The 27,474-nt window shown below is 40.8% G+C and overlaps 1 protein-coding gene across 1 annotated transcript in view; it reads left to right on the top strand.

The window, feature by feature from the left end:
- LOC124616139 (myosin-VIIa-like) overlaps positions 1–27,474 on the top strand; it is a 388,269-nt gene that overhangs the window by 106,421 nt on the left and 254,374 nt on the right. The window contains exons 12-13 of the mRNA XM_047144413.1: positions 21,924–22,168; positions 24,256–24,411. Coding sequence (XP_047000369.1) covers positions 21,924–22,168; positions 24,256–24,411 — 401 coding nt within the window. The remainder of the gene's footprint in view (positions 1–21,923; positions 22,169–24,255; positions 24,412–27,474) is intronic.

Here is a 27,474-nt window from a genome sequence, read left to right on the forward strand (position 1 = left end):
TGTGACAAGTCACAAAGCTTGGATAAAATCTTAAACATGTTACTGCCCTTGCCTATGTACTCTAGACTGTTGCCAGCTCTGCATCTGTGGGCATCTCTTCCATGCCAGAATGAACCTTTATTCTGCAATGGAGTGTGTCTTTTTGAAACTTTGTGGCTGTTTAAAATTGTATATGGGATTTGATTTGATTCAAGAACTGTGTCTTTCATGTGTGATGGTGTTACCAACTGAGCTATTCTGACCTGTTTCATGATGTTCCCTCACAATGATAATTCTTCCAGTACTTATCTCCTACTTTAGAAACTGAAGATGTGAAGACAAGTTGTGAGTTGTACTTGGATAGCTCACCAGGTAAGAGCATATTCTGCAAAAGGGAAGGTTCTTGTATTGAGCCTTCCTCTAGCACGCTGTTTGGAAGGTTCTTGTATTGAGCCTTCCTCTAGCACATTGTTATAAACTGACAGGAAATTTCATTTCACCTGTGACCATCCACATAAGTTGCTTACAGGTCATGATCACCAGTTCAGCTTTGCCATTGACTTTGGGTGGAATGGTGTCACCATAGAGTGTTGTTTGGCTTTTCAATCATAGTAGAACCATTTGAATAACAGAAATAAGACTTGACACCACTGTCACAATTGTTTGCCATTGGCTTCTATATCCAAGAACTTGGTTAGTGCCCTGAGGATGGCCTAAGCGTTGGTGGACAACATATTTACAAATTATAGGCAGTTGGGAACAATGTCCACCCCTGAAACCAAATTTATGTAAAGGATGGGCTTGTGGAGACCATGCACACACCATCCCATAGTTTAAGGGCTGTTGACCAGGGGGCAAAACTCTGTGGAGGTGAGGACTGGTTTTTTGTATGCATTTACCACATCATGGGTCATGTGTTCCATGTCCCTATTGATCTATAACCAACATACGTGTTGCTAAACAAGATCCTTCATGAAGCTCATCTCCCACTGGCTCAGGTGCAGGCATTCCAAAATTGTACTTTGTAGATATTCTAATTGATCTCACAGTGCACTTTTTAATTTGGTGCTCAGCATGATGATGTCAACTATTAGTAAAAGGTGGTGAAGTACCATAAATAATGTCTTGCGTCTCATGCAATGAGATGTTTGCATCCTTTAACATACCCAGAATGAGTGCAGAGTACCACAATGCATGATGCCATGATAAACACCAAGTGTTGTAACCAGTAAGCAAAGAGTGTGAAAGATATTTCACGGACAATTACAGAATTACCGGAGTGTGACAGTACAAAAAAGTCACAAATGAAACGCAATGAGCATAAGCCTAGTCAACAAGAATTTGGGCTGAAGCTAGCATGTGACTAAGGTTAGAGTCCACAAAGTTGCATCAGGAAACCTATGGTACCAAAGGCACTGCCCAGTTTGTGTGACACTCCCACCGCTTACAGCTGAGTTGTGGATCACTTTGACTCTCAACTGCGAACAACTCCTTATCCAACTAACAAGGGTGTGGTGAGGGTACCAAATCCCTCACCATCTTTATGAGGCATGTAGGGCAGAAAATGCCTCAACCTCTGCCACAGTCATGGAGTCAATGGATAAATGGCAACAGAGATCTCCATCAGCAGTTCTGCCTAAGAGCACTCTGCTTGGACACTGGGACATCAGGGGCAATGCTGGGGGCAGTGACAGGCTGATTTTCCACCAGAGACTAATGGTAGAGAATCGATGAGTAGGGTTGATACTGTCTGCAGGTTGAGTCATAGATGAAGGGAGGTGCTCTAGTTCCATCAGATACTCACTTGACAAGCAATTCTTCTGGGTGAGGGGTGTCTTCTGGAAAGGGTGCAATTGTGATGTGAGCTAAACATGGGTGACTGTGGGTGTCACTGGGTGCTGGAAATGAGGGTTCAGTGGTCCCTCTCACCTGTGCTGAGGCCCCCTGTGTGCCATAGCTTGCGGTACTCAGTTTGACATAGGTATAATTCATTCACAAGGTGTGTCAGATGCTGCTGACTCTCTGTCACAATATAAAGTTGTTGTGCTTTATTTCCCATCACAGTTCCTTGCAGCCAGCTGGATGGCTGCAGAAACATGTGTGCCCAGATGGCTGATACCATGGGACAGACTGCATAAGGCACGGGATGTGACAGCTCAAACATACCACCTTGCTGATGACTGTGTAGTGCCTCTGCCAGACTTCATCTACATCTGCATCTACATACATACTCTGCAATCCACCATACGGTGCATGGCGGAGGGTACCTCATACCACAACTAGTATCTTCTCTCCCTGTTCCACTCCCAAACAGAACGAGGGAAAAATGACTGGCTATATGCCTGTGTATGAGCCCTACTCTCTCTTATCTTATCTTTGTGGTCTTTCCATGAAATATAAGTTGGCGGCAGTAAAATTATACTGCAGTCGGCCTCAAATGCTGGTTCTCTAAATTTCCTCAGTAGTGATTCACAAAAAGAACACCTCCTTTCCTCAAGAGACTCCCACCCTAGTTTCTGAAGCATTTCCATAACACTCGCATGATGTTCAAACCTACCAGTAACAAATCTAGCAGCCCGCCTCTAAATTGTTTCTATGTCCTCTCTCAATCCGACTTGATAGGGATCCCAAACACTCAAGCAGTACTCAAGAATAGGTCGTATTAGTGTTTTATAAGCGGTCTCCTTTACAGATGAACCACATCTTCCCAAAATTCTACCAAAGAGCCAAAGATGACTATCCGCCTTCCCAAACAACTGCCATTACATGCTTGTCCCACTTCATATTGCTCTGCAATGTTACGCCCAAATATTTAATCGACGTGACTGTGTCAAGTGCTACACTACTAATGGAGTATTCAAACATTACAGGATTCTTTTTCCTATTCATCTCCATTAATTTACATTTATCTGTATTTAGAGTTAGCTGCCATTCTTTACACCAATCACAAATCCTGTCCAAGTCATCTTCTATCCTCCTACAGTCACTCAACGACGACACTTTCCCGTACGCCTTTTGATTAGGGTTGCTTGAGACAACACAAGAAACTTGGACAGGGCATCCTATTAAAGCACTGCTGAGACTGTTTTAAGTGAGACTTGAATGTACTGACCAACTGCTCAACCTCTGCATTTGATGGCAGATGGGAAGGTGTGGTGGTCAAGTGCTGAATCCATTTTGGCAGCAGAATATCACAAAATCCTCAGATACCAACTGGCAACAATTTTCAGAGACCAGGGAGTGCTGCGCTCCCTCAGTAGCAAAAATGGCAGCTAGGGTGCGAATTGAAGTGTGTGAGCAACATGTGGGAAATTACACAAGGTGTCTATCACCAGCAGCTACATGGCCCCTAAGAAGGGATGAGCAAAGTCTAAATGATCACGTTCACATGGGTGGTTTGGAATGGGCATGGAGAAAATTTTTGTGATGGGGCACACGCTGAACAGGTATGCATGTCAAGCTCAATGACATAATCAATTGCTGGCCAATAGACATGTCGCTGGACCATTGCTTTCATGTGAAATATCCCCAAGTGGGACGCAAGTAACATCTGTAGTATGTATTGTTGCACAGACAGTGGGACAACACTGCAGCAATTCTGATCTTCTGTAGCTAGCAGTAATACACTTTCTACAATGTTAAACCTATCAGCACATGAAAATGTTCTGACTATACCTGCTAGACTGTTGTAATTGTTCTGCACAGGAGTGTATCTTCACTCATGGTTGCTGTGACTTCCCATGCTGTCATTGGAAATTCGTTGAGGGTGCCCTGAAGATTCTGTTATAGTGTAAAACAAATTGTATCCTACTTGTCAAAATCACATTCAGGGATGCACTGGTAACCGATACAAAGCATCTGCATTCACATGCTCGGAGGTAGGTCGGTAGTGAGTGTCATAATAATAACTACTGAGAAATAAGCCCCAATGCTGTAAATGCTTTGCTGTTATGGTGTGGAGGACCAAATAGAGAGATGAACATATTATGCTCTGTAAGGAGGTGGAACTTAGTACCACACAACAAAACATGAAACCAACTTTCTCACACCATATATGATGGTAACTAGCTGCTTCTCAATCTGGGAGTAGCTTTGCCATGTGCCGACAAAGCGATTGAGGCAAATGCAGTAGGCTACTATGAGCCATCAGGACTTTTATGAGAGAGAATGGCACCAATGCTAAACTGCGACACACCTGTGGCCAGATTTAAAGGTTTACAGGAAGTGAGCATTGCCAAATAGGGAATGCAGTGAAGGTGTTGCTTTAATTTTGGGAATTACAACTGACATGTCTCCAACCACTTGAACTTTACTCCTTTCTTCCAAAGCTCATTTGATGGATGACAGAGTTGAGCATCACATAGAATCAATTTCATTAAGTTATTTACCTACCATAAAAACAATAGCAACTACCGAATGTCCTTAGGAACTGGCAATTTGTTGATTGCTGCAACATGCTCTACTATTGGAAATATGTTGTCCTTACTAAACATGTGCCCTAAGTACTGCATTTGAGACAGAGACTTCTGGGTGGCAAAATTGTGAAAAATTATTCTTGAACTATTTTCCATTGTATTATTTGAATTAATTTCTTTGTCTTCTAACTACTTCCAATGAATTTTAGCTGAATAGTATAACAGTTTGCATGTATTGTCTGAGCTTTATCAAGTTTACATTCACTGTGAGTATATGAGTCCAACTCAAACAAACTAGCAGCTCATTTCATGAACACAATTTTTGTAAACATTCTTCTTTGCTGATTCTCGATTTCTTCTTTTCTGAGAGGCTGCTTCAGCATCTGTGCAGTGTTCCATGGCATACGTGATGTGATGTGAAAACATTTGCTGGTAAACTCAAACTGCTGCATTTTGCCAAAGAGTACATCAAACAACAATACAACACAAACAAAATATCAGCTCTAACATAGCATATCCTATGTAAAACTCCAGGCCTGTGTGCCATCTGAAACCTATGGTAAGGCATAATATTAACAAATGACATGATTACTTATTAATATATGGCAATATTGGCACTAAGAACTTTGTATTCTGAACTTTAAGAGAAAAATGCCAATTACACAAAACCCTCATACACTCAAGGAGCAAAAAAACTTCCTTTCTTAAGCATGCAGTGCAGCTCATTGTCTAATCTGCTTGCAGATTTTACAAATGCTTTTCTCTGGTGGAGCCAGTTACTCAAATGTCATCCATATAGTTGATGCTTTGTATATTGATTGTGTGCTAAAAGTTGCCACAAAGTTAAACATTGTCATTGGGTTTCTGGATCATGACCAGTGACTCCAGCCCAAGACTCTCTCATCTGTCAAGTTCCTCCTTCACCTTATCTTGCATAGCATACGGCATGGGTTGGATTAGACAGAACTTAGGAACTGCTGACAGTTTCACTGTAACATGTACCTCAAAATTGGTGGCTGTACCCAGAGCCTTACCAAAAAGTAGGTTGAATGACTGCTGCAATGCCTCCAAGTTCTGAAATGGGATGATCTGAGAGACAAGATTAATTTTATCAACTACTTCAGTTTCACAAATAGCGAAAACATCAAGTCTGAAAATATTTTCTGTCAACTGTGAATTTACAACCAAAAGCATGAGCTGGCATTCCACACTTTTGTATTTGGCCACAAAGGAATCTGTTGCCCACTGTAAGATACTAGTTGGTGCTAGATTGCTGGGGGAGGGGGGGGGGGGGCATCTTAGCTAGTGATAACTATCTAGATTGACCAGATTGGCTGAGGCCTCTGTGGCTAATTGAAACTTTGTGCAAGAGTCAGCTACCTCCAAGTCTACCATAATATGATGCAGCTGTAAGCCTGATGACATGTTTATGGACATAACTGTGAACACTAGAACATTGTCCCACGGCTCTGCTCTCTGCCATTTTCTGCAGGCAGCCTCTAAACGTCCTAGTGTTTGGCAGGCTTGACAAGTTGCAAAGGAAAAGGGAAATTGTCTCCTCTCATGTAGTGACCAACAATTTGGACAAGACTGCCATGCCTGCAATCATGAGTCGAGTACAGGAAGGAGGATGTGTGCACCCGCTGGGAACTCATTGGGAAATTCATGCTACCGTGACCAAAAGTGGTCTGCTGTGGCCTCCATCTGTAGCTGGTCAGTGTCGAGATGACAGAACAACGCCTCTGTTGTTACACTCAGTTGACCAACTCAATAACATGCTCACTAAAGCTTGAATAGCCCCAATGGGGAGCTGTTCCCCTGATGTGACTCATCAATTTTGACCATCTGTCAATAGTTCAAAAACACATTCTGTGCTGGAGCAATCCACTCCTATGATTTTACAATTTGTGCTGCGTCATCTAATGTTGGATTGAAATGTGCATTAGTCTGTACTGTGCTGTCTCATGCCAGCCCTGCCACATCACAGATGAGAGGGTCTGCATAGAATGTGCTACATTTTTTACACTCAAAGTGACATTTAATCCTAGCCCCTGCAAGTCAGCTGCTACCCATGCCACATAGGACTGTCTGGAATTCTTCTTGGTGTTAATTAAATCACATGTGGGCAGCATCTGCTGACTGTAGTAGTGTGTTAGTAACTGACATAACTATGCAAATTCTACTTTTGCAGCTTCTGTAAGGTGTCCTCAGCAGATGGGATGAAACACTGGGTTTCACCAAGAAATTAATTCAACCTCAGCATAATACCCCAGAATAGTTTTTTAAGAACGACATTTCTGACCATAGAAGTTTCAACTGGTCGTGGTTTGATCCAAATAAACCTTATTAAACCTTGCTTGTGGCTGGTTGCTGTTTCAGTTATAAACCTCACTGATTACAGTTCTGACTTACTTTCCAGCACATTGTTACCCAAATGATGTCCACAATATATGTGAGATGTAACCTGTAGCAGAGGTGTTGTAAGTATGCAAATGGCCTTCATAAGAATTGACTGCCAAATGTTCATAAGAAATTATGAAGTCCTCATCAGCTGTGCCAGTGTCAGCCCAAAATAATATTTATTCAAATGCCCTGGTCAGCAACATGCTAGTCATAGCTCATGTGTGTAAGAGTTGCTCATAATTCATATGGATAGTGGCTGAATTAGTACAGTGTTTCCTCACATACCTAGGGCAGAGTATTGGAGCATTGGAGATTGTAAAGTTTTCTTGAAACTGCTGTTTAGTTCCATTGCCAAGCTGTGCAATGAACAATGATTGAAATTTGCAAGGAAGAATAACAACTGTTTATTGAACTAAGAAACAGAACTCAAAATACGGTTTCTGCATATGAAAGTCTGCACTACGTAATTATGAACAGGAAAGTCAGTTCTTGATGTTTCATGGAATGTGCCTACAATGACAAATTCCATAATGTCATAGTAGGAGGTGGAGGAGAAGGATACCAAAGAACATCGGTCATAGGATCCAGCGAGGTGACATCGGGCATCAACATCTGTTGAGAGTGTGGCACGCATTCGATCAGAGGAAGGTGTCATGAGGTAGTTCAGCGAAGCATCGCACCTGGGAGCTGCTCATGCAAGTTCAACATAGCATTGATGACAGGTGCACAGGGCAGTGGCAAAAGCAACTCTGATCTCTGGGCTGCAGATGCGATCAGTGTGAAGCCCATAGTATGTGTAGTTGGGCAGCAGCCTAAATACCCTTCAGCATAAGCAGCCTGAGTTGTGCAAAGCTAGGAGGTAAACAGCTCAGTGAGTTATGTCAATGTGAGCTGTTGATGGAGAGACGGCAGCCTGCAAGACACATATATTGTACTTAGCTGTATACCCCAGGCAGATACAATACACTGGATGAGTTAAATGGAAATTAACCTCTGGACATGAAACTGTAACAGTCTTCATATTTGGAGAGATGAATGCAAACAATTTACATGATTTCCATGGAGGCGAGCATTCATTGATTGCATCCTGTCTTTTGCACAACAGAATAAACAGTTCAGTAGCTCATATGATAACACTATAAGAGAACATGATGTCAGCAGGTGCTATAAATGATTACATACACATCTCCAGTCATCTAGGTCAGGTTTTACTAAACGTGTGCGGAATTGAGTTTAAACCATGAAAAGCACATAAGCCTATGTGAGTAGTATCTGAGAATAACATACCATACTAACACAGAGTTCAGGACAATAATATAGCAAATGTGGACTGATGGATTTAAAAATGCATCAAAAGTGTCTTTAGAAATTTAGCTGGAAATATAATCATCTTTATGAATGTGAAATTGCAGTGCCCTGCTGTGAAGAAGAAAGGTGCAATGTTGCTTCAGACATGCATGCATGTCCAAAGGGACAGGCACTTTGGTGACTACAGCTGCTATGAAAGACATGAAATGTATTCACAGTTGCAAATATGAACCATCTGTAGCTGTATTATGGAGTGATGACAATGAAGATTTGTGCTTGAATCGGACCTGATCCAGGATTTCCTCCTTTGTAGTTAGAGGTGGCTCATATTCGCAAGTGCAAATACATTTCATGTCTTTCACAGCAGCTCTAATTTATGGGATGACAATGTAATTAATGGATGACAATGTATGGTAGTTTGGGTCTGGCCTTGCTTTGTACATGGATAGCCAAAGTGGTTAAGATGACCGCTCACGTAAATAGGGGAATCCAGGTTTGAGGCACAGTCCGGCACAAATTTTCATTGTTGTAATTCTATTATACAGCTGGAGGTGGTTCATATTTGCAACTGCAAATACATTTCACAATCAGCTTGGTCCCATTAACAAAAGTAAATATCAACAATGTGAATCTGAATGATTTTGTAGTATTAGATGATGAAACAAATAATCTTAAAGGTGGAATGAAAACACTGAGCTTGCATAGACTAAGGAACTCAAACTAAGTAGAGAGAAACCAACAAACAGAGCAAATAGCAATTTCACAAGAAGGTAGGAGATTATTAACAGAAAATATTATTCAATGGCTACATAGATCAGACTATTTGACAGACTCTTGCTGATTTTTGTTTAATGGCTGGGAGTGGGTAACTACTGTGGCAGGTGGAGGAACTGAATTGTTAGTGTCAGGAAGCTGGTGGTACTCCACAGTGGGTGGAGTACCAATGGAACAGTGATGGATACCTGGTAGTCATCTGAAATATTAATATGAAAATACCAGTCTTAGTACAGTCATTTATTACACAGTAAACTACAACAGTCTTGATACTGCTTAGGGAAGTCATCATCCCCAGGACGCAAGTTGTAGGCGGCCCGTGAAGAGGTGCTACCACCAGCAGCACCTTGGAGCTTGTAAAATGGTGATGACTGTGAGCCTGCATGGATGCAGAACCAACAGTCAGTAGCATGCAGTTTGCCCACACTGCAGACTAAAGGCTTCCCAACTGCAGGAGACACGATGTGATGAGGCATGCCAAATCATACTGGGGTACCAGCATAGATGGGACAGCCTGTCAGTGTCTGCATACATGAGCAGAGGTAGGCAGCAAGGAGTTTGCCCACAAAAGCGATGACAGTTGAGTGGCTGCTCAGCCCTGGGCTCAAACAGTTGACTCCCAGGGTAGGAGGCTGGCAGCAGCTGAAGCAGACCCCAAGTGACCTGCTGATTGGAGGATGCATCAGACAGTCCACAGCATCAGACTTGGCACAAGCAGTAGGGCTGCAGTTAGCAGCAGCAGGGTCTGGAGGTGGTGACATGTTGATCCGTGTAGACATGTAGAGCATCGTAGGTGCCTCCTTGGGACTGCTGGCTGATTGTCTGCGCTAACTTTGGTTAAAAATGATAAATATTTATACAGACTCGGCCTGTCCTTGTTCTGCTGCAGCATCAGTTACTATCACACAATCAACAACAAACCTGGCTTGGATGGAAAGCTACGAGGTCATCCAGGCCACAGTGGCTCTGCCTCTCTGTTACATCATTGCTGTCATGTCTCTGGTGCTTCTGCTCATTTGTGGCATGTAGTAATTGAGCTGATGCCTTGGAGCAAGTACTTGGCTTATCAGCAGGTAGCCCCTGTTGAAACTGTGTCAATCCAGCTCTGATGTGACCCTCTTCCATGGCCTTTTGCATTACCTGCAGCAGTGGCAATTACTCAGCCATGCCAAACAATAGTGGTGATGCTGCATTTAATTAATTAACCAGAAATAGTAAAACCAATACAAAAAATTAGTAAAAAGAGAATTATCTGTCAATAGTGACAATATCTCGTTGTTTTACTACTGATAAAGTTGTAATTGTTCTCCAAAAAGCTTGTACATCGTTTTGAAACATGTGAGTGATATGTTACAGAGGTTGGCATGAGAATACTCTACTGTGTAAAACTAAAGATTAACAAATTTCACTGTTTGAATTTGACCTCTGAGATAAGAACTCTTCAGTAAATAAAAGAGAAAAAGAGACTATTGAGTAAACAGCAAAAGAAACATGATTAGTAGACACACAAAGGAGAAAATAGATTCAAAGCTTGTGAAACTTTAAAAACTATTCCTTCATTGGAAAAATAAACCTAGCATAGCAAAATTTAAAGCTGTAGGTAAGGAGATGGTAATTACATTAGAGGACAACTCATTCCAGTCATGATTTTTCTTAGTATTATTTTACTTTTTGTCAAAACAATAATAATTTTGAGAAATCTGTAAAATTAATGGAAGACACACAAGTCAACACTTATATTCATTAGGAAAATTCCTAGTACTCTTTATAGATGTATTTAAAAGAAAAAATAACTGTTCCTACCTTTTGAAAATGTTAGTTCTTTCTCAGGGAGCGAAGAAATATGCGTTTGGGAAGGAGGGCATGCCACTCAGACACCAGATTGAGAATGGCCCACCTGTTGTGAGGACAGGGAAGCTAAAGATCCCTTCAAATGACAAAGTTGCATCAATAGAGCCAACACTGCCTCTCCTGACATGGCACTCTTAGGATTTTGTGTGTCTCCTTTGGTGTCTTTTATATTCAATGTCCAGCTGGAACACTAGATTGTGTGTTATGACTGTGGTTCAGTTGGACCATGCTATTGTGAAAAATTTGTTTGTAACAGCCTCATCTATATATACACCCATACTCTGAAAACCATCATGACATACATGGCAGAGGGTACTTCACATTGTTTCCATCCTGAATTTTCCATTGTTTGTACTTCACATTGTGCCACATGTCAGAGTTTCTTCCCATTGCATTTGCTTATGAAGTCTCTCTATGCACACTCTGTAATCAGTCTAATCTTGTCTTTGAAGTTCTGAAGAAAGCAGTATGGAGGGGGATAGTAGTGTTTTCTGAGATTCTTCACTTAATACTTGTTCTTGAGACTGTGTGAGTAGGCTTTTGCAGGCTAGTTGGCATTTATCTTCAGGTGTCTGGAGTTAAGATTTCAGTGATGCTCTCCAGTATGTCAAATGACCTGTGACACTTTGTTCTGTCCGTCTTGGTGTGTATTCAGTATCTTCTCTTAGTCCTATTTGGTTTGGGTTTCAGAAAATTGACAGCAATCTTATAGGATGGGATGCACAAGAGTTTTTTAAGCAGTATCTTTTGCAGACTAACTGCATTTTCCAAGTATTATGCCAATGAGTTGAAATCTGTCACCTGATTTACAAACATTTCATATTCTCTTAAACTTTAACAACCAATCTTTGTATAAGTCTGCTTGATTCCAGTTGCAACTAACTGATATTGTAGCCATTAGATACAACTTTTCAGCACTTTGTGAAGTATTCAGTAAACATTTTTCACTATTTAAAGCAACTTTCCAACCTGTACACTGCTTTGAAACCATATTATGGTCTGACTGAATATTTTATGCAACTTTTTTCAGATAATATTTTAACATCACCAAAAAGCAGACGCATTGAGCACCTTTTTGCTCAAGAGCCAATCCTGACATTGTAGCTTGGCACCTTGGACTGCATATAAACACGTCAAAAAAAGTTTTGCATCACCTTGGTTCCGAGAGTTCCAGAACCTGTACAGAAAATTGGAATAGGGATCAACATAAACATCATTTCCGCTCTTTTCATTGCTCATGAAAACCACACATTGAATGCTGTATCACCATTCAGCGAGACCTTCAGAGGTGGTGGTCCATATTGCTGTATACACTGATACCTTTAATACCTAGTAGCACGACCTCTTGGATTGATGCATGCCTGTATTCATCCTGGCATACTATCCACAAGTTCATCAAGGCACTGTTGGTCCAGATTGTCCCATTCCTCAATGGCAATTCGGCATAGATCCCTCAGAGTAGCTGATGGGTCACGTCATCTATAAACAGCCCTTTCCAATCTATCCTAGGCATGTTTGATAAGGTTCATGTCTGGAGAACATGTTGGCCACTCTAGTCAAGTGATGTCATTACCCTGAAGGAAGTCAGTCACAAGATGTGTACAATGGGGGTGTAAATTGTTGTCCATGAAGACGAGTGCCTCGCCAGTATGCTGCCAATATGGTTGCACTATTGGTTGGAGGATGGCATTCATGTATTGTACTGCCGTTACAGTGCCTTCCATGACCACCAGCAGCATATGTCAGCCGCACATAATGCCACCATAAAACAGTAGGGAACCTCCACCTTGCTGCACTTGCTGGACAGTATGTCTAAGGCATTCAGCCTGACCAGGTTGCCTCCAAACATGTCTCCGACATTTGTCTGGTTGAAGGCATATGCGACGCTCATTGGTGAAGAAAACATGATGCCAATCCTGAGCAGACCATTCGGCATGTTGTTGGGCCCATCTGTACCATGCGGCATGGTGTTGTGGTTGCAAAGATGGATCTCGCCATGGATGTCGGGAGTGAAGTTGTGCATCATGCAGTGTATTGTGCACAGTTTTAATCATAACATGACATCCGGTGGCTGCACTAAAAGTGTTATTCAACATGGAGCTAGCGGTCATCCACTGCAGTAGTAGTACTTGGGCGGCCTGAGCGAGATATGTCATCGACAGTTCCTGTCTCTCTGTATATCGTACATGTCCCAACAACATCGCTGGTTCACTCTGAGACACCTTGACACTTCCCTAGTTGAGAGTCCTTCCTGGCACAAAGTAAAAATGTGGACGCAATCAAACCATGGTGTTGACCATCTAGGCATGGTTGAACTAAATGAAACATGAGTCTTTTACCTCTTTTCTGGTGGAATGACTCGAACTGATTGGCTGTCAGACCCCGCTGTCTAATATGTGCTGCTCATGCATGATTGTTTACATGTTTCGGCTGGTTTAGTTACATCTCTGATCAGTCAAAAGGACTGTGTCTGTGATACAATACCCACATTCAATGTCTATCTTCAGGAGTTCTGGTAACCGGGATGATGCAAAACTTTTTTTGAGGTATGTATTATTATTTGGTGACCTACATAAATTTGTATGTTATGAGCTCCCAGTAGACTAACTAGCTATAGTAAGGGCATGATAAGTGCCGGACGCAGGTACTGATCATTAAAAGTTTGCACCATTTGTCATCTGTCGTCTGTTGTCTCTTCCAGTTTGCTGCCACCCTTAGTGGCCCCAAAGTTATGACACTGTAATTGTCTAATGAAGTGTTGTGTTTTCTCTATGGATGGATGATTATTTGATTAATGACAGTGGTTGTGCTTATTTAAATGCATTATGCAATATGATTTAAATGCATTATGCAATATGAGACATGATCACAAATGTTTACTGACATTTTTAATGTCATGTTTCTTCTACTCATTGAGTTGGATTACGACAGCCATAATTTAATTTCATGTTCATTGGTAAAAATATGTACCGCATTTGAAGATGACCATCTCTTAATTGCATGTTCACAAATCAGTGTTGCTTCTGTTTCAAAATTTATGACATAGCAGCTCACAACTGTGTGTTGTCAGTACTGGAAGAAAAACAAGAAAACATTCCCCCTCTCTCATCATCTAACCCCAAAGTGGCTGCACTTCCTATCCGTCAACCCCTGAGGTAAGCAACCAACTTTACTTAACTCATGGCTGAATTCGCCACCGTCGGTTAAAACTAAGCACATCTTACTGTCTTTGAATTTTTATTTGATTCTGAGCAGAAAAATTACACTCTTAAAAAGCTCATAACATTAGTTGAAGCTTTTGGATTTAGCTATTAGTTGTTGGATACATATTATTATAAAACACGGCTGAGAACCGCAAGCCATACAAATACTTCATTCGAGCCAAATGCGGCCTGTAGGCTGAGTTTCATACCCAGTGAGTTAGAGTAAAAAAAGTACACACACACGCACACACACACACACACACACACACACACACACACGTACGCATGCACTTATGCCCTATATGATGTTAGTTGGACCAACGCAGTATTTGGACAGGTGGAATGGTTGTGGTGGGGTAGTGGGGATAGTGTTGAGTAGGGAGAGGGAGGCAGGAGGCAAGGAGAGAGACTGGAGGTGAGTGGCTAGTAGGTAAGAGGGAGGCAGCCAGTTTGCTGACTAGGAATGCTGGAGAGAAGGGTGACAGGTACATGGGCTCGGCACATAATGCACAATTATAGATCCCGGTGGGGTTGGGGTGGGTTGACAGGGCAGAAGAAGGGGAAACTGCTGACTGGAGGGTGCAAGGACAGGGCTGTGACACCCCATATGGGTTCCTTCACAATCTCATTAAACCCTGTAGCCATCAACAGTACTGTCATTTCAACAACTGCCATCCCTACCACACCAAAAAATCCCTGCCATAAAGCCTAACCTCCTGTGTGTGACGTGTCTATTGTGACAAGAAATCCCTTGCCCAATATGCTGAAGGCCTCATGCAGATCTTCATAGGCAGGTAATACACATTCCCCCTCCCCCCATTTCCCCCGTCCAAACCTAGTCCACAAACAGATTTCCTGTGCCACATTCTCACACATCCCCAATCCTCCCACCACTGTCGAGAATCAGATACGAAGGAGCACTCTCCTTGTCACCCATTATCGTGCTGGACTGGAACAAGTGAGGCAAATTCGCTGCCAAGGCTCATCCTGCCATGAAATGAGGCACATCCTACCCCAAGATCATTCCCAAACCTTCCGAAAAAAACATTTTCTAACCTGTGTGTTCTTCTGCTGCCGCTTTTTGAACAGATTTTTTTTACCTACCTAAGTACATTATATTGTCAAAAATTGATTATTTTCATTGTTATAAAGTGGTATTCCATCTCCCACCCTACCTACACAACATGCTAGTCTGTCCATATGCCACAGGGACCAAGGTGCAAGAGCTGCCCTATCCACCCACCCAGCACCTCATATTCCAATCCTGTCACAGGGTTATCCTACTCCATCAGAGGTTGGGCCACCTGTGAAACCAGCAATGTCATATACCAACTCTGCTGCAAACAGTGCACAGATTTTTATGTTGGTGTGACTACCAACCAGTTATCAACCAGAATGAATGGCCACTGCCAAACTGTTGCCAAGAATAAAGTTGACCACAAAGTGGCACAATATGCATCTGAGCATAACATTATCAATTTCAGTGCCTGCTTTACAAACTAGGACATCTGGATCTTTGCTTCCACCACCAGCTTCTCTGAACCACGGAAATGGGATGTAGCCTTACAACACATTCTCTGCTCTAGTAATTGTCCTGACTTCAATCTCAGGTAACCCACTGTCCATGTAAACTTCACGTGACAGTTTCCCCTTCCTCTATCCTGACACTCCCTCCCAGTTCACATTCCCACACCTCCTTCAGTGTGCACTGCTCCCCACCATTTCTGACAACTGTGCTTCACATGCCTAGCCCATGCAACAGCCACCCCTCCCTCCCACAGTCCTAGTTGGCAAGCTGGCTGTCTCCCTCCGAGCCACTAGCCACTCACTTCCAATCCCTCTTCCTGCCTCTCTCCTCCCTCTCCCTTTACCCACCCTACCTAACACCACCCCCCACCACAACCAGTCCACCTGCCAAAGTACAGTGTTAGTTCAGCCAGCACAGTGTAAGGGCATAGGCATGCGTGTGTGTGTGTGTGTGTGTGTGTGTGTGTGTGTGTTTGTTTTTTGCTTTAGCTCATCAAAGGATAACTCTGGAAGTTAACAAGTTTTCTTTCTTTTGAAAGTGCCTGTCAACAACCCAATGCCTCTGCTTTTCGGTAAGTGCTCTCCTTTAATCCCAAAGTATTTACATTCTGCAAGAACTTTCCTACAACATTCATTATACATAAGTACATCATCTGCATAATGTTAGGGCTTTGATATTCAACACAAACAATAAGGATGCCAAGACATTAGCACAGGATTTGCCTGACTTTACTTCTGCATCCATTAGTGGCTGTCCATTGAAGATAACATGATGCATCCTCTCTACTAAGAAATTTTCATTCCAGTTATAAATTTCATTTGTATCTCTATATAACTGCACTTTTGTTAGTGTTTTTTGGGAGTAAAAAATATGCTGGATCCACCTTATTGCCTTGATCCATCATTTTCAGGATGTCATGTCATAAATGTCTGGATTGGGTTTTGCATGACTAGACTCCCCGTTTATTGCTGTCGAGGAGGTCATTCTGTTCTATACAATATTAAGTTTGAACTCAGATACCTTTCTTGTAGATGTGTCTGATCTGTGCTTTCTTCCAACCACGGAGCACAATTTTTTATTTGAGGGATCTGTGGTACACTATTGTTAAAATGAGAGCCAAGTCATCTGCAAATTCTGTACAGTATCTGACAGGAATTCCATTGGACACTGGAGTCTTGTTTAATTTTTGCAATTTAAGCTGTTTTGTGACACTAGTGTACCCTAATTTTCTCATGTACCTCTTTCTTGTTATTTTGGTGCTGTTGTATATCACTCACAATATCAGTTATTTTCAATTGTTAGCAATATTTGTGCATTATGGTCAGTTTATTTGTTCAGCTGTACTGTAATATACTTTATTACACTGAAGAGCCAAAGAAATTGGTCCACCTGCCTAATATCATGTAGGGCTGCCAAGAGCACGCAGAAGTGCCACAATATGATGTGGCATGGACTTGCACTGAAGTAGTGCTGGAGGGAATTGACACCATGAATCTTGCAGGGCTGTCCATAAATCTGTAAGAGTACGAGGGGTGGAGATCTCTTCCGAACAATACATTGCAAGGCATCCAAGATTTGCTCAATAGTGTTCATGTCTGGGGAGTTTTGTGGCCAACGAAAGTATTTAAACTCAGAAGAGTGCTCCTGGAGCCACTCCGTAGCAATTCTGGATGTGTGGGGCGTCACATTGTCCTGCTGGAATTGCCCAAGTCTGTCGGATGGACAATGGACATGAATGGATGCAGGTAATCAGACAGGATGCTTATGTGCGTGTCACCTGTCAGAGTCATATCTAGATGTACCAGGAGTCCAATATCACTCCAACTGCACATGCCCTACACCTTTACAGAGCCTCCACCAACTTGAACAGTCCCCTTGCTGACATGCAGGGTACATGGATTCATGAGGTTGTCTCCATACCCGTACATGTCCATCTGCTCGATACAATTTGAAGTTAGTCTCGTCTGACCAGGCAACATGTTTCCAGTCATCAACAGTCCATTGTCAGTGTTGACAGGCCCAGGTGGGCATAAAGCTTTGTGTCATGCAGTCATCAAGGGTACACAAGTGGGCCTTTGGCTCTGAAAACCCACATCAGTGATGTTTCATCAAATGGTTGGCATGCTGACACTTGTTGATGGCTTAGCATTTAAATCTGCAGCAATATTCAGAATGGTTCCACTTTTGTCATGTTGAATGATTCTCTTCAGTTGTCTTTTCTCCCATTCTTGCAGTTATGTCAGAGATTTGATGTTTTACCAAATTCCTGATAGTCACTGTACACTCGTGAAATGGTCATTTGGGAAAATCCCCACTTCATCGCTACCTCGGAGATGCTGTGTCACATCACTTGTGGGCCAACTAATAATACACATTCAGACTCAGTTAAATTTTGATGACCTGCCATTGTAGCAACATAACCGATCTAACAACTGTGCTAGACACTTGTTGTCTTATATAGGCATTGCCGACCACAGCACTGTATTCTACCTGTTTACATATTTCTGAATTTGAATACACGTGCCTATACCAGTTTCTTTGGCTCTTCTGTGTATGTTTGAACTTATATTTAATATAATTACAAGTAAGCATTTGATCTTTTCTTATTGAAAGCACTATATTTTGTTTGAACTGTGTATGCACTACGTCCAGACGTGATATTAAAGCTTCATCACCAATAGCAAATTCGTTAGACACAAATATGACCAAGCCTCAATGTTTTATAACCATGCCTGGTTTGTTCTTCACATTAACAGTGACAGGTCGTCCTTCAACTATGCGCTTCAAAATTGCCGCGTACGGACGCCACCTAGACCACTCAAATTCTTCAAACACAATTACGTTATGAACACGAGGGTCATATCCGCCAAATCCAAATTCGGAACAAAAAGGATGATAAACATGTTGTTTATGAGAAACGATTTTTTCAATCAAGGTGGACTTGCCTATATTTGTGTCACCATAAAGGTACAATTGTTTTTTACGCACCACCTTGGACCGAAAGGCCTGGTTATACCAGCGTACCACGCGGCCCGCCCACCCATTATACTGCAAATGACACTCGGACAGCGACCTGACTATAAGCTTGTTAGCCTGAAAGGATTCAAAATATTTTTCAATAAAACGAATACGTGACCAGTTATTAACTAAAAAAGGGTCCATATAATCTATAGCATTCGTACGTTCGGCCCACCTTCGAACACGAACGTTAAAAGACAATGCAGAATCATTACAATTAGAAACAGGATCCGAATCATATTTTGTTATGTAAATCAAGGCGGTTTTCCTACTCCTACATTTTTGGACATCAAATACACCATTTATACTACCAAACATAAACTCAAGACCACTCCTAACCTCTGTTAAAAGCTTTCCCTCGCTCAACTTTAGGTATGCATGTATATGTGTTAAATTACCTTGTGCAAAAGGCTCTTCAGAAATACAATACTCAATAAGATTCCAAATAGCCAACACAGTGTTAACAAAGTGACGTTGCCCGCCAACAGAAGTAGCATCTACTTTAATCAGAAAGCTGTCGCTACGCCTTTTATACCCCTGCCGGCGAGGCGTTGCGCAAGCGTCTGGAACATGTCCAAGCCGGTCAGGCACGTCCTGGCCTGCACACGGCCTTGAAGAAGTTGCGTCATCGCGAAAACGCGGAATCGGCCCACAAGTAATACTAGGTGGGCGCGATTCGCTTTCTAATGGGGCCCCCAATAGGTTGTCACCCGGAGCGGATGGTCCTGCAGCTCCGAGTAAGTGCGCTGGCATGCGCGACAGCGGCATCTCCCATCCGTCGTCAAAGTGATGTTGTGCAGCGTCTTGATGTGTCCCGTGCTCCGTTGAATTAGAAGCTGTGTTATGTTGGATATTTTGGGCTTGTTGACTACTACTGGTAGCATTTTCATACTGGCTTCTTCTGAATCCCAGAGCGGTAAACAGGTTGTACGCCATCCTGAAATGTCCAACACGTAATACAACCTTGCCAATGCTTGCCACCTAAAATGTAAACAATACTCATACTGACAGGAACACCGCCACCACTCTTTTTCCTTCGACAACTTGTGAACAAGCCTATATTTTGTTCTACCCTGATTGGGAGACCTCACTGCCCGTGAGGCCATTTTCAAGGATGGCCTTTGGCTGTGCGTCTGAGCAGGACTTTGAGGTTTGTATTCACTGTGGTTCTAATAATTATACCATAAAGGCCTGTACCGTCCCTGTCGGAAATCGTAATATCTATGAGCACACCTTATTCCATTTGGCATAAAAACAAATTCTCTGTATGCTTCCCTGAATTGCCGTATTAAATTGTCCAGGTTTGGCTTATAATACCAGAGTTCTTCCAGTACAATTACAGCAGCTGAATAATTAATCTTGTTTCCATAAAATGTAATTGCTAACTCATCAATTCTTTCTTGACTGGTAGGAACAAGGAAGGCCAGGCGTAGGTCGTCCGGGTAATTTCTTATATGGTCCCAGTTGCCATAAAAAAAACCCAACGCAGACATTAGCTGTAAACAACAATCTTTATTCAAAATGTTACTGTCCCCTTGCGTTTATGAAAGGTCATATACACTCTATTTCTAACAACAAATGTTAAATATTTCACTTCACTTTGTACTACATCATTCTTAGCGGGTTCATCTCCAGCAATTTGCAAACCAATATAAAGCGGATTCACACCTTGAAATATCTTATTTTTTGCATGACATTGATTCTCCAAATCAGTCCATGATTTAACTTTCGAAATATCTGCACTTGTCTCCGGCTTGGAATAGGTTACAAACTTGAATCGATTCTTTCTAGTGTACTTACGCCAAGGAACGCCAGATGAACGTTCGGGTCTCAGACTAAATGGACCTATTTTATTACTACACGCTATACGCAATTTTTCCAAAGCTCCTTGGAAAGAGAAAGAACTTGCCCCCCTTCTAACAGCTGTGTATCGCAAGTCTCTAGAGGAACGGAGGGTTCCAAATGATTGGAAAATAGCACAGGTAGTCCCAGTCTTCAAGAAGGGTCGTCGAGCAGATGCGCAAAACTATAGACCTATATCTCTGACGTCGATCTGTTGTAGAATTTTAGAACATGTTTTTTGCTTGAGTATCATGTCGTTTTTGGAAACCCAGAATCTACTATGTAGGAATCAACATGGATTCTGGAAACAGCGATCGTGTGACCCAACTCGCTTTATTTGTTCATGAGACCCAGAAAATATTAGATACAGGCTCCCAGGTAGACGCTATTTTTCTTGACTTCCGGAAGGCGTTCGATACAGTTCCGCACTGTCGCCTGATAAACAAAGTAAGAGCCTGCGGAATATCAGACCAGCTGTGTGGCTGGAGTGAAGAGTTTTTAGCAAACAGAACACAGCATGTTGTTATCAATGGAGAGACGTCTACAGACGTTAAAGTAACCTCTGGCATGCCACAGGGGAGTGTTATGGGACCATTGCTTTTGACAATATATATAAATGACCTAGTAGATAGTGTTGGAAGTTCCATGCAGCTTTTTGCGGATGATGCTGTAGTATACAGAGAAGTTGCAGCATTAGAAAATTGTAGCGAAATGCAGGAAGATCTGCAGCGGATAGGCACTTGGTGCAGGGAGTGGCAACTGTCCCTTAACATAGACAAATGTAATGTATTGCGAATACACAGAAAGAAGGATCCTTTATTGTATGATTATATGATAGCGGAACAAACACTGGTAGCAGTTACTTCTGTAAAATATCTGGGAGTATGCGTGCGTAACGATTTGAAGTGGAATCATCATATAAAATTAATTGTTGGTAAGGCGGGTACCAGGTTGAGATTCATTGGGAGAGTGCTTAGAAAATGTAGTCCATCAACAAAGGAGGTGGCTTACAAAACACTCATTCGACCTATACTTGAGTATTGCTCATCAGTGTGGGATCCGTACCAGATCGGTTTGACGGAGGAGATAGAGAAGATCCAAAGAAGAGCGGCGCATTTCATCACAGGGTTATTTGGTAACCGTGATAGCGTTACGGAGATGTTTAATAAACTCAAGTGGCAGACTCTGCAAGAGAGGCGCTCTGCATCGCAGTGTAGCTTGCTCGCCAGGTTTCGAGAGGGTGCGTTTCTGGATGAGGTATCGAATATATTGCTTCCCCCTACTTATACCTCCCGAGGAGATCACGAATGTAAAATTAGAGAGATTAGAGCGCGCACGGAGGCTTTCAGACAGTCGTTCTTCCCGCGAACCATACGCGACTGGAACAGGAAAGGGAGGTAATGACAGTGGCACGTAAAGTGCCCTCCGCCACACACCGTTGGGTGGCTTGCGGAGTATAAATGTAGATGTAGATGTAGATGTAGATGTATACTTAAATTGTAAATAGTGGTTAATATGTTAAAAAAAGAAAAGAAAAAAATTCTGTTCACAGCATGTAGCTTACACAGTTCTTATAGTGATATGGCTTTTATTTTTTTTTAGGTTTTCTTGAGAAGAATCGTGATACATTCAGTGCTGATCTTAAGCAAGTTGTGTATATTTCTAGTAACAAATTCCTGAAAACATTGTTTGCTGAAGACTTCAACCTTACAGATGACACTAGGAAAAGGAATCTTACATTATCAGTGCAGTTCAGAAAATCACTGGAAGCTTTAATGCATACTTTGAGTTGTTGTCATCCATGGTTTGTCCGCTGCATGAAACCAAATGAATTCAAGAAGCCAAAGGTATTTGGATGTAATGTGATAGTCATTGTTCTTAATGTTTAACTTGTAACTCTGAATAATCAAATCCCCATGTGGCCATCCTGACTCAGGTTTTCTGTGATTTGCCTAGATAATTTAAGGTGAATAGTTCCACTGAAAGGGCATGGCCGATTTCCTTCCCCATCCTTCCTTAATCCAAGCTTGTGCTCTGTCTCTAATGACCTCAATGTTGACAGGACATTAAACACAAATGTTTCTTATTATAAGGTCATTTTCTAGCAAGCTATTTCATTCACACAAATTCACATTGTATTAGTCACAGCCCTTTGATATAAACAACATATGTCTTGTTCTGGAAGAAACTGTTTCAATGGAAATGTGTACTATGCAGAAAAGTATCTATATTACTAAATGGTATGTGGTTCGTCACTCATTGTGCACTGTCTGAGTTGCAGGGCAGGCTGCCTATGTAACAGCTTCAAAATTTGATTTTCAGTATTTCGTATAATTATTGATCCAGTTTAAAAACTGAAAGTGGTGTCATAATCTACTCATTAAGAGGTATAATCATATGTTAAAGGTTTAACACTGTAAGTGGAATTAGTTAGGAACTTGAGGCAGCAGAACTTACAATGTGCAAATATGTAGACTGTACTGAGCCAGTATTTGAGAATGAGAACACTTAGTGAGCTACAATAAACTTTATGTATAATTGCAAACATTTGTGAAACTTTTTCTTGCTAACACCCACCACAAAATTACGAAAGGGAAAAAGTTTTCCTCTTACTACACTTTCATTGATAATGCAATAGAACTGCTACATCAGGCATGGCATTTTAATTTATTACTGCTTTACTACTGACTCTGTTTGCAACAATTTTTGCAGGCAGTATGCACTTATACCACTGAATGCATCTGCAAAATTGTGTCATTGTATGACACACAGTTTAGGAGATGTGATGTCATAAACACTGTCATGTGTGAAAAACTATAGTTTGTCTTCACTTATAGTTTGCTTAAAATGGTGTGCAGTAAGACATTTGTTCATAAAATTGGATATACTGCAGTCTAGAATATTCATCTTTTTTACAGTAGGTCACATGTTAATTGTCTTCAGTCATGTTGTGCACAGTATTAATGCTCTGTAGACCAAGGTGTAACTGATTTCAGTTGACTACCATGAAACTAATCAAAACTCAGATGAAAGTCTGCAAAGCAATTGTAGACAGTTTTTTTTTTCCTGAAAGTGTTTGATTAGCAGAAGTTGAACAAAGTGATTCATAAAATTGTTGTTGATTTAAAACTTTACAAAAATCACAGATAATCTAAAAAAAACCCTCACATGAAATTTACATTTTTTCACAATACCATTCCGTTATTGTTCACTGTAACCAAAACCGTTCTGCCAATTTCTGTGATGCCGCTATTTTAACAATAACAAGAGACGTAGAAATAGTACTGCAACATCATATTAAAACAATCTAGTTGGCCAGTTTTAAAAGAAAACCCTTGTAACAACATTAATTTGTCTATCACGTTAAATGAATAACATGCTGCTCTTGTTATGTCCCCAAATCTAACTGATGAACAGTCAGTTGTCCTTTACTGTGGTACTCACCATCTTTTCCTGTTATATCCTGTCTGCTGATTTTCAATCAGGTCCTAAAGATCTAAGTCATTGCTCTTTGATTTGCTGTATTCTTCCCCACAGTCTTAATTACACACTTACGTGTTTGGGGCATCAACTTTGGTGCTGAGTTATGCTACTCATTGGAATTAAATTTTAGATTTATCTGGAGAATTATAGCAGATACAGAATTGTTTGATTAAAATTTGTCAAATATGATGTTTCATTAAGTGTGTGAGTCTCATATATTGCATATTAGGCAGACCAGAAACATGTGAAACTGTGCAGTTACAGTTTCAGTAAACTGACTTCACTTAATAGCAGTAGCATTTTCAATTGAAATACAATTTTTCTATGATGACTGTAACACACAAAACTATCGTGAGCTATGTACTAATGATACATTTGATCTGTATTCCAATACTATTCCATAAATTATTCTTCTCGAGATCATCATCTTATTTTATTTCCTATCTTTCAGTTATTTGACAGAACGCTGGTTGTCCGTCAGCTACAATACTCTGGTATGATGGAAACAGCAAGAATAAGACGTGCAGGGTATCCCATAAGACATACATTCAAAGAATTTGTTGAGAGATACAGATTTATTGCTCCAGGAATCCCACCATCAAATAAGGTATTATTCCATTTCTTATTTTATTACTTTATCTTACTTCACTTCTATTTAGAATGATGTGAAATTATTGTGCTTTCTATCAGGATCAGTGTAAGGATTAATTTTCTTCCTTTCAAGTGTGGTTCCATTTCCCTGTGAGAGCATTTCTCATAATCCATGAAGGGAAAGAATTAGTTGAAATGAAGTTGTCATATACAGCTTTACCATTACTGGTAAGAAGTAGTGGTTTTTTTTTTTTTTTTTTTTTCAGTGCTAAATGCACTTCTAGAGCTGTAAATAAATGCATTATGTTAAGTACTGTAAACTGTAGTGATTTCTATTACAAGTTCATGTAACAGTAATGGGCTTTATGCTCATAAACAGTTGTGGAAAAGATTTTGTGGAGATAAAAGTGACAACTTTTATATATAAAAAAGACAGCTGTCTGGATATATAAAAACTGAATCTATATCTGCAAGTACATGATTATTCTGCAATTAACAATTAAGTGCCTGGCAGGAGGTTCATTGAACCACCTTCAAGCTATTTCTCTACTGTTCCACTCGCAAACAGATTGTTGGAAAAACAAACACTTAAATCTTTCCATGCAAGCTCTAACTTCTATTTTATTATGATTCCTCCCTACGTAGGTGGTTGGCAAGAAAATACTTTCTCACTCTGAGGCAAAGTTGGTGATTGAAATTTCACGAGAAGATCCTGCCACAATGAAAATTGCCTTTGCTTTAATGATTGCCACCTCAGTTCATGTATCAAATCCGTGGTACTCTCTCCTACATTTTGTGATGGTACAGAGTGAGCTGTCCGTATTTGAACTTTCTTGATGTCCTCTATCAGTCCTAACCGATGCAGGTGCCACACCTCACAGAAATACTCCAGAAAAGGGCAGACAAGTGTAGTGTAAGCAGTCTCCTTAACAAATCTGCTACATTTTCTAAGCATTCTGCTGCCAATAAATCGCTGTCTTTTGTTTGCTTTCACCACAACATTATCTACACGATTGTTCCAGTTTCAGTTATTCATAATTGTAATTCCAAAGTATTTAGTTGAATTTAAAGCCTTTAGATTTGTGTGTTTTATCCTGCAACCGAAATTTAAGGGATTCCTTTTAGAACTCATGTGGATGATTTCACACTTTTCATTATTTAGTCAACTGCCACTTTTTGCACCATACATATATCTTTTCTAAATCAGTTTCAATTTGTTTTGTTCATATGCTGACTTTATTAGATGGAAGATCGCAACATCATCTGCAAACAATCAAAGATGGCTGCTCAGATTGTTCCCTAAATTGTTTATGTCAATCAGGAATAGCAGAGGACCTAAAACACTTCCTTGGGGAATGCCAGACATTACTCATGTTTTACTGGATGACTTTCCATCAATTACTATGAACTGTGACCTTTGTGACAGGAAATCATGAATCCAGTTCCATAACTAAGACAATACTCTGTAGGTACACAATTTTATTAGAAGTCACATGTGAGGATATTTGTAAACATCCCAACACACCATTGGAAAGCTGTTGACAAGAGATGCTCATGAGTAAATTGAAGAAGGATAAATGTACTGGGAAAGGGAAACTGTGTGTTTTCCTTTCTTGTATGCAGTGAATGTGGAGCAGTGGTGAAGCCAGCAAGAAGGGGACCAGTAAAAACAGTATTACAACCACTGCTCATCCGAGAGTCGTTTGTGCCACGGTGCAGCAAGCACCTGAAGCCAAGAGTCATGGAGTTAATGACACACCAACAAGGACATAATGAACAATTGAAGAGTGGTAGTTGTTTTTCTGGTTTTTCTCTCAGGTCCTGTATGGACGTTTGAATGTACGCAAGAGAGTGGTATTACCATAGCAATTGTTAGTTGTGTTGCGAAAAGTAATAATGAAAATGTTGGACAAAATATATCCCTGTTTGTGAGAAGTGTTGCTATTTATTTAGTAGCACAATAGAGAGAACTTCCGGAAGCATTCCAGGGATCTCCACCACAGTTGGATCAACATGAAGTGGCACAGAAGGATCTGGACCACTCTGAGAAGAGAGGATAAAGGTAATACTACTTTCATCTAGCACTGTATTGGGTTTGGAAAATATTGCCCTGATATATTGGCCAGGGATGCAACTTCCTGCTAGTGCTGATATAAAACCTACCACAAACCTTAGAAAATAAACAACAGCAGGAAAGAAGGAAAAATACGCCCCAAACTGTGTCAAAAGCATTCTGGAAATCTAAAAATGTGGAATCAATTTGACTTGCCCTGTTGATAGCATTCATTACTTTATGAGAATAGAAAGTTAATTGAGTTTCACAAGGACAATAGTTTCTGAACCTGTGTTGGCTATTTGTCAATAAATCACTCTATTCAAGATAACCCGTAATATCTGAATATAGTATATGCTCAAAAATTCTACTGCAAATCGATATTAGTGACATGGGTCTGTAATTTATTGGATTACTCCTATTTCCTTTCTTTGCTATTGGCATGACTTGTGCAGCTTCCCAGCCCTTAGGTACAGATCTTTCAACAAGTGACCAATTGTACATGATTGCCAAGTAACAACATACTCTGAAAGGAACCAGACTGGTATACAATATGGGCTGGACACCTTGCCTTTATTAAGTGATTTAAGTTGCTTCACTACACTGAGGATATCTATTTCTGAGTTACTCATATTGGCAGGTGTTCTTGATATGAGCTCAGGAATATTTACTTCATCTTCTTTGGTAGCGAAATTTAGGAAAAAATATTATGTTTTTGTCATTTACATTGTAAGGATAGCAGTACCTTATAAAGTAACATTGGAAGTCTGTGTGTGTTTAAGAGTAATAGAAAAAATTGAAACTTTGATTTTATATAAGGAAATGGGCAATCATAAGAAGAATTCTACAATTTTTTGTAATGATGTCATGCTCTGTTTTAGCTGTAGTTACACTGCCTTACCAAAAACATGAAGCACGTAGAAGACATGATCGGGTGTCAATGTAGTTTTGTACTCATACTCCCTATTGGCAGGTATGTAAATGATTAGACCTGCAATTCTCTGTGATAGGTGGAATGGCCATAAG

Source organism: Schistocerca americana, chromosome 5, assembly GCF_021461395.2.
Source record: "Schistocerca americana isolate TAMUIC-IGC-003095 chromosome 5, iqSchAmer2.1, whole genome shotgun sequence".
NCBI lineage: Eukaryota > Metazoa > Arthropoda > Insecta > Orthoptera > Acrididae > Schistocerca > Schistocerca americana.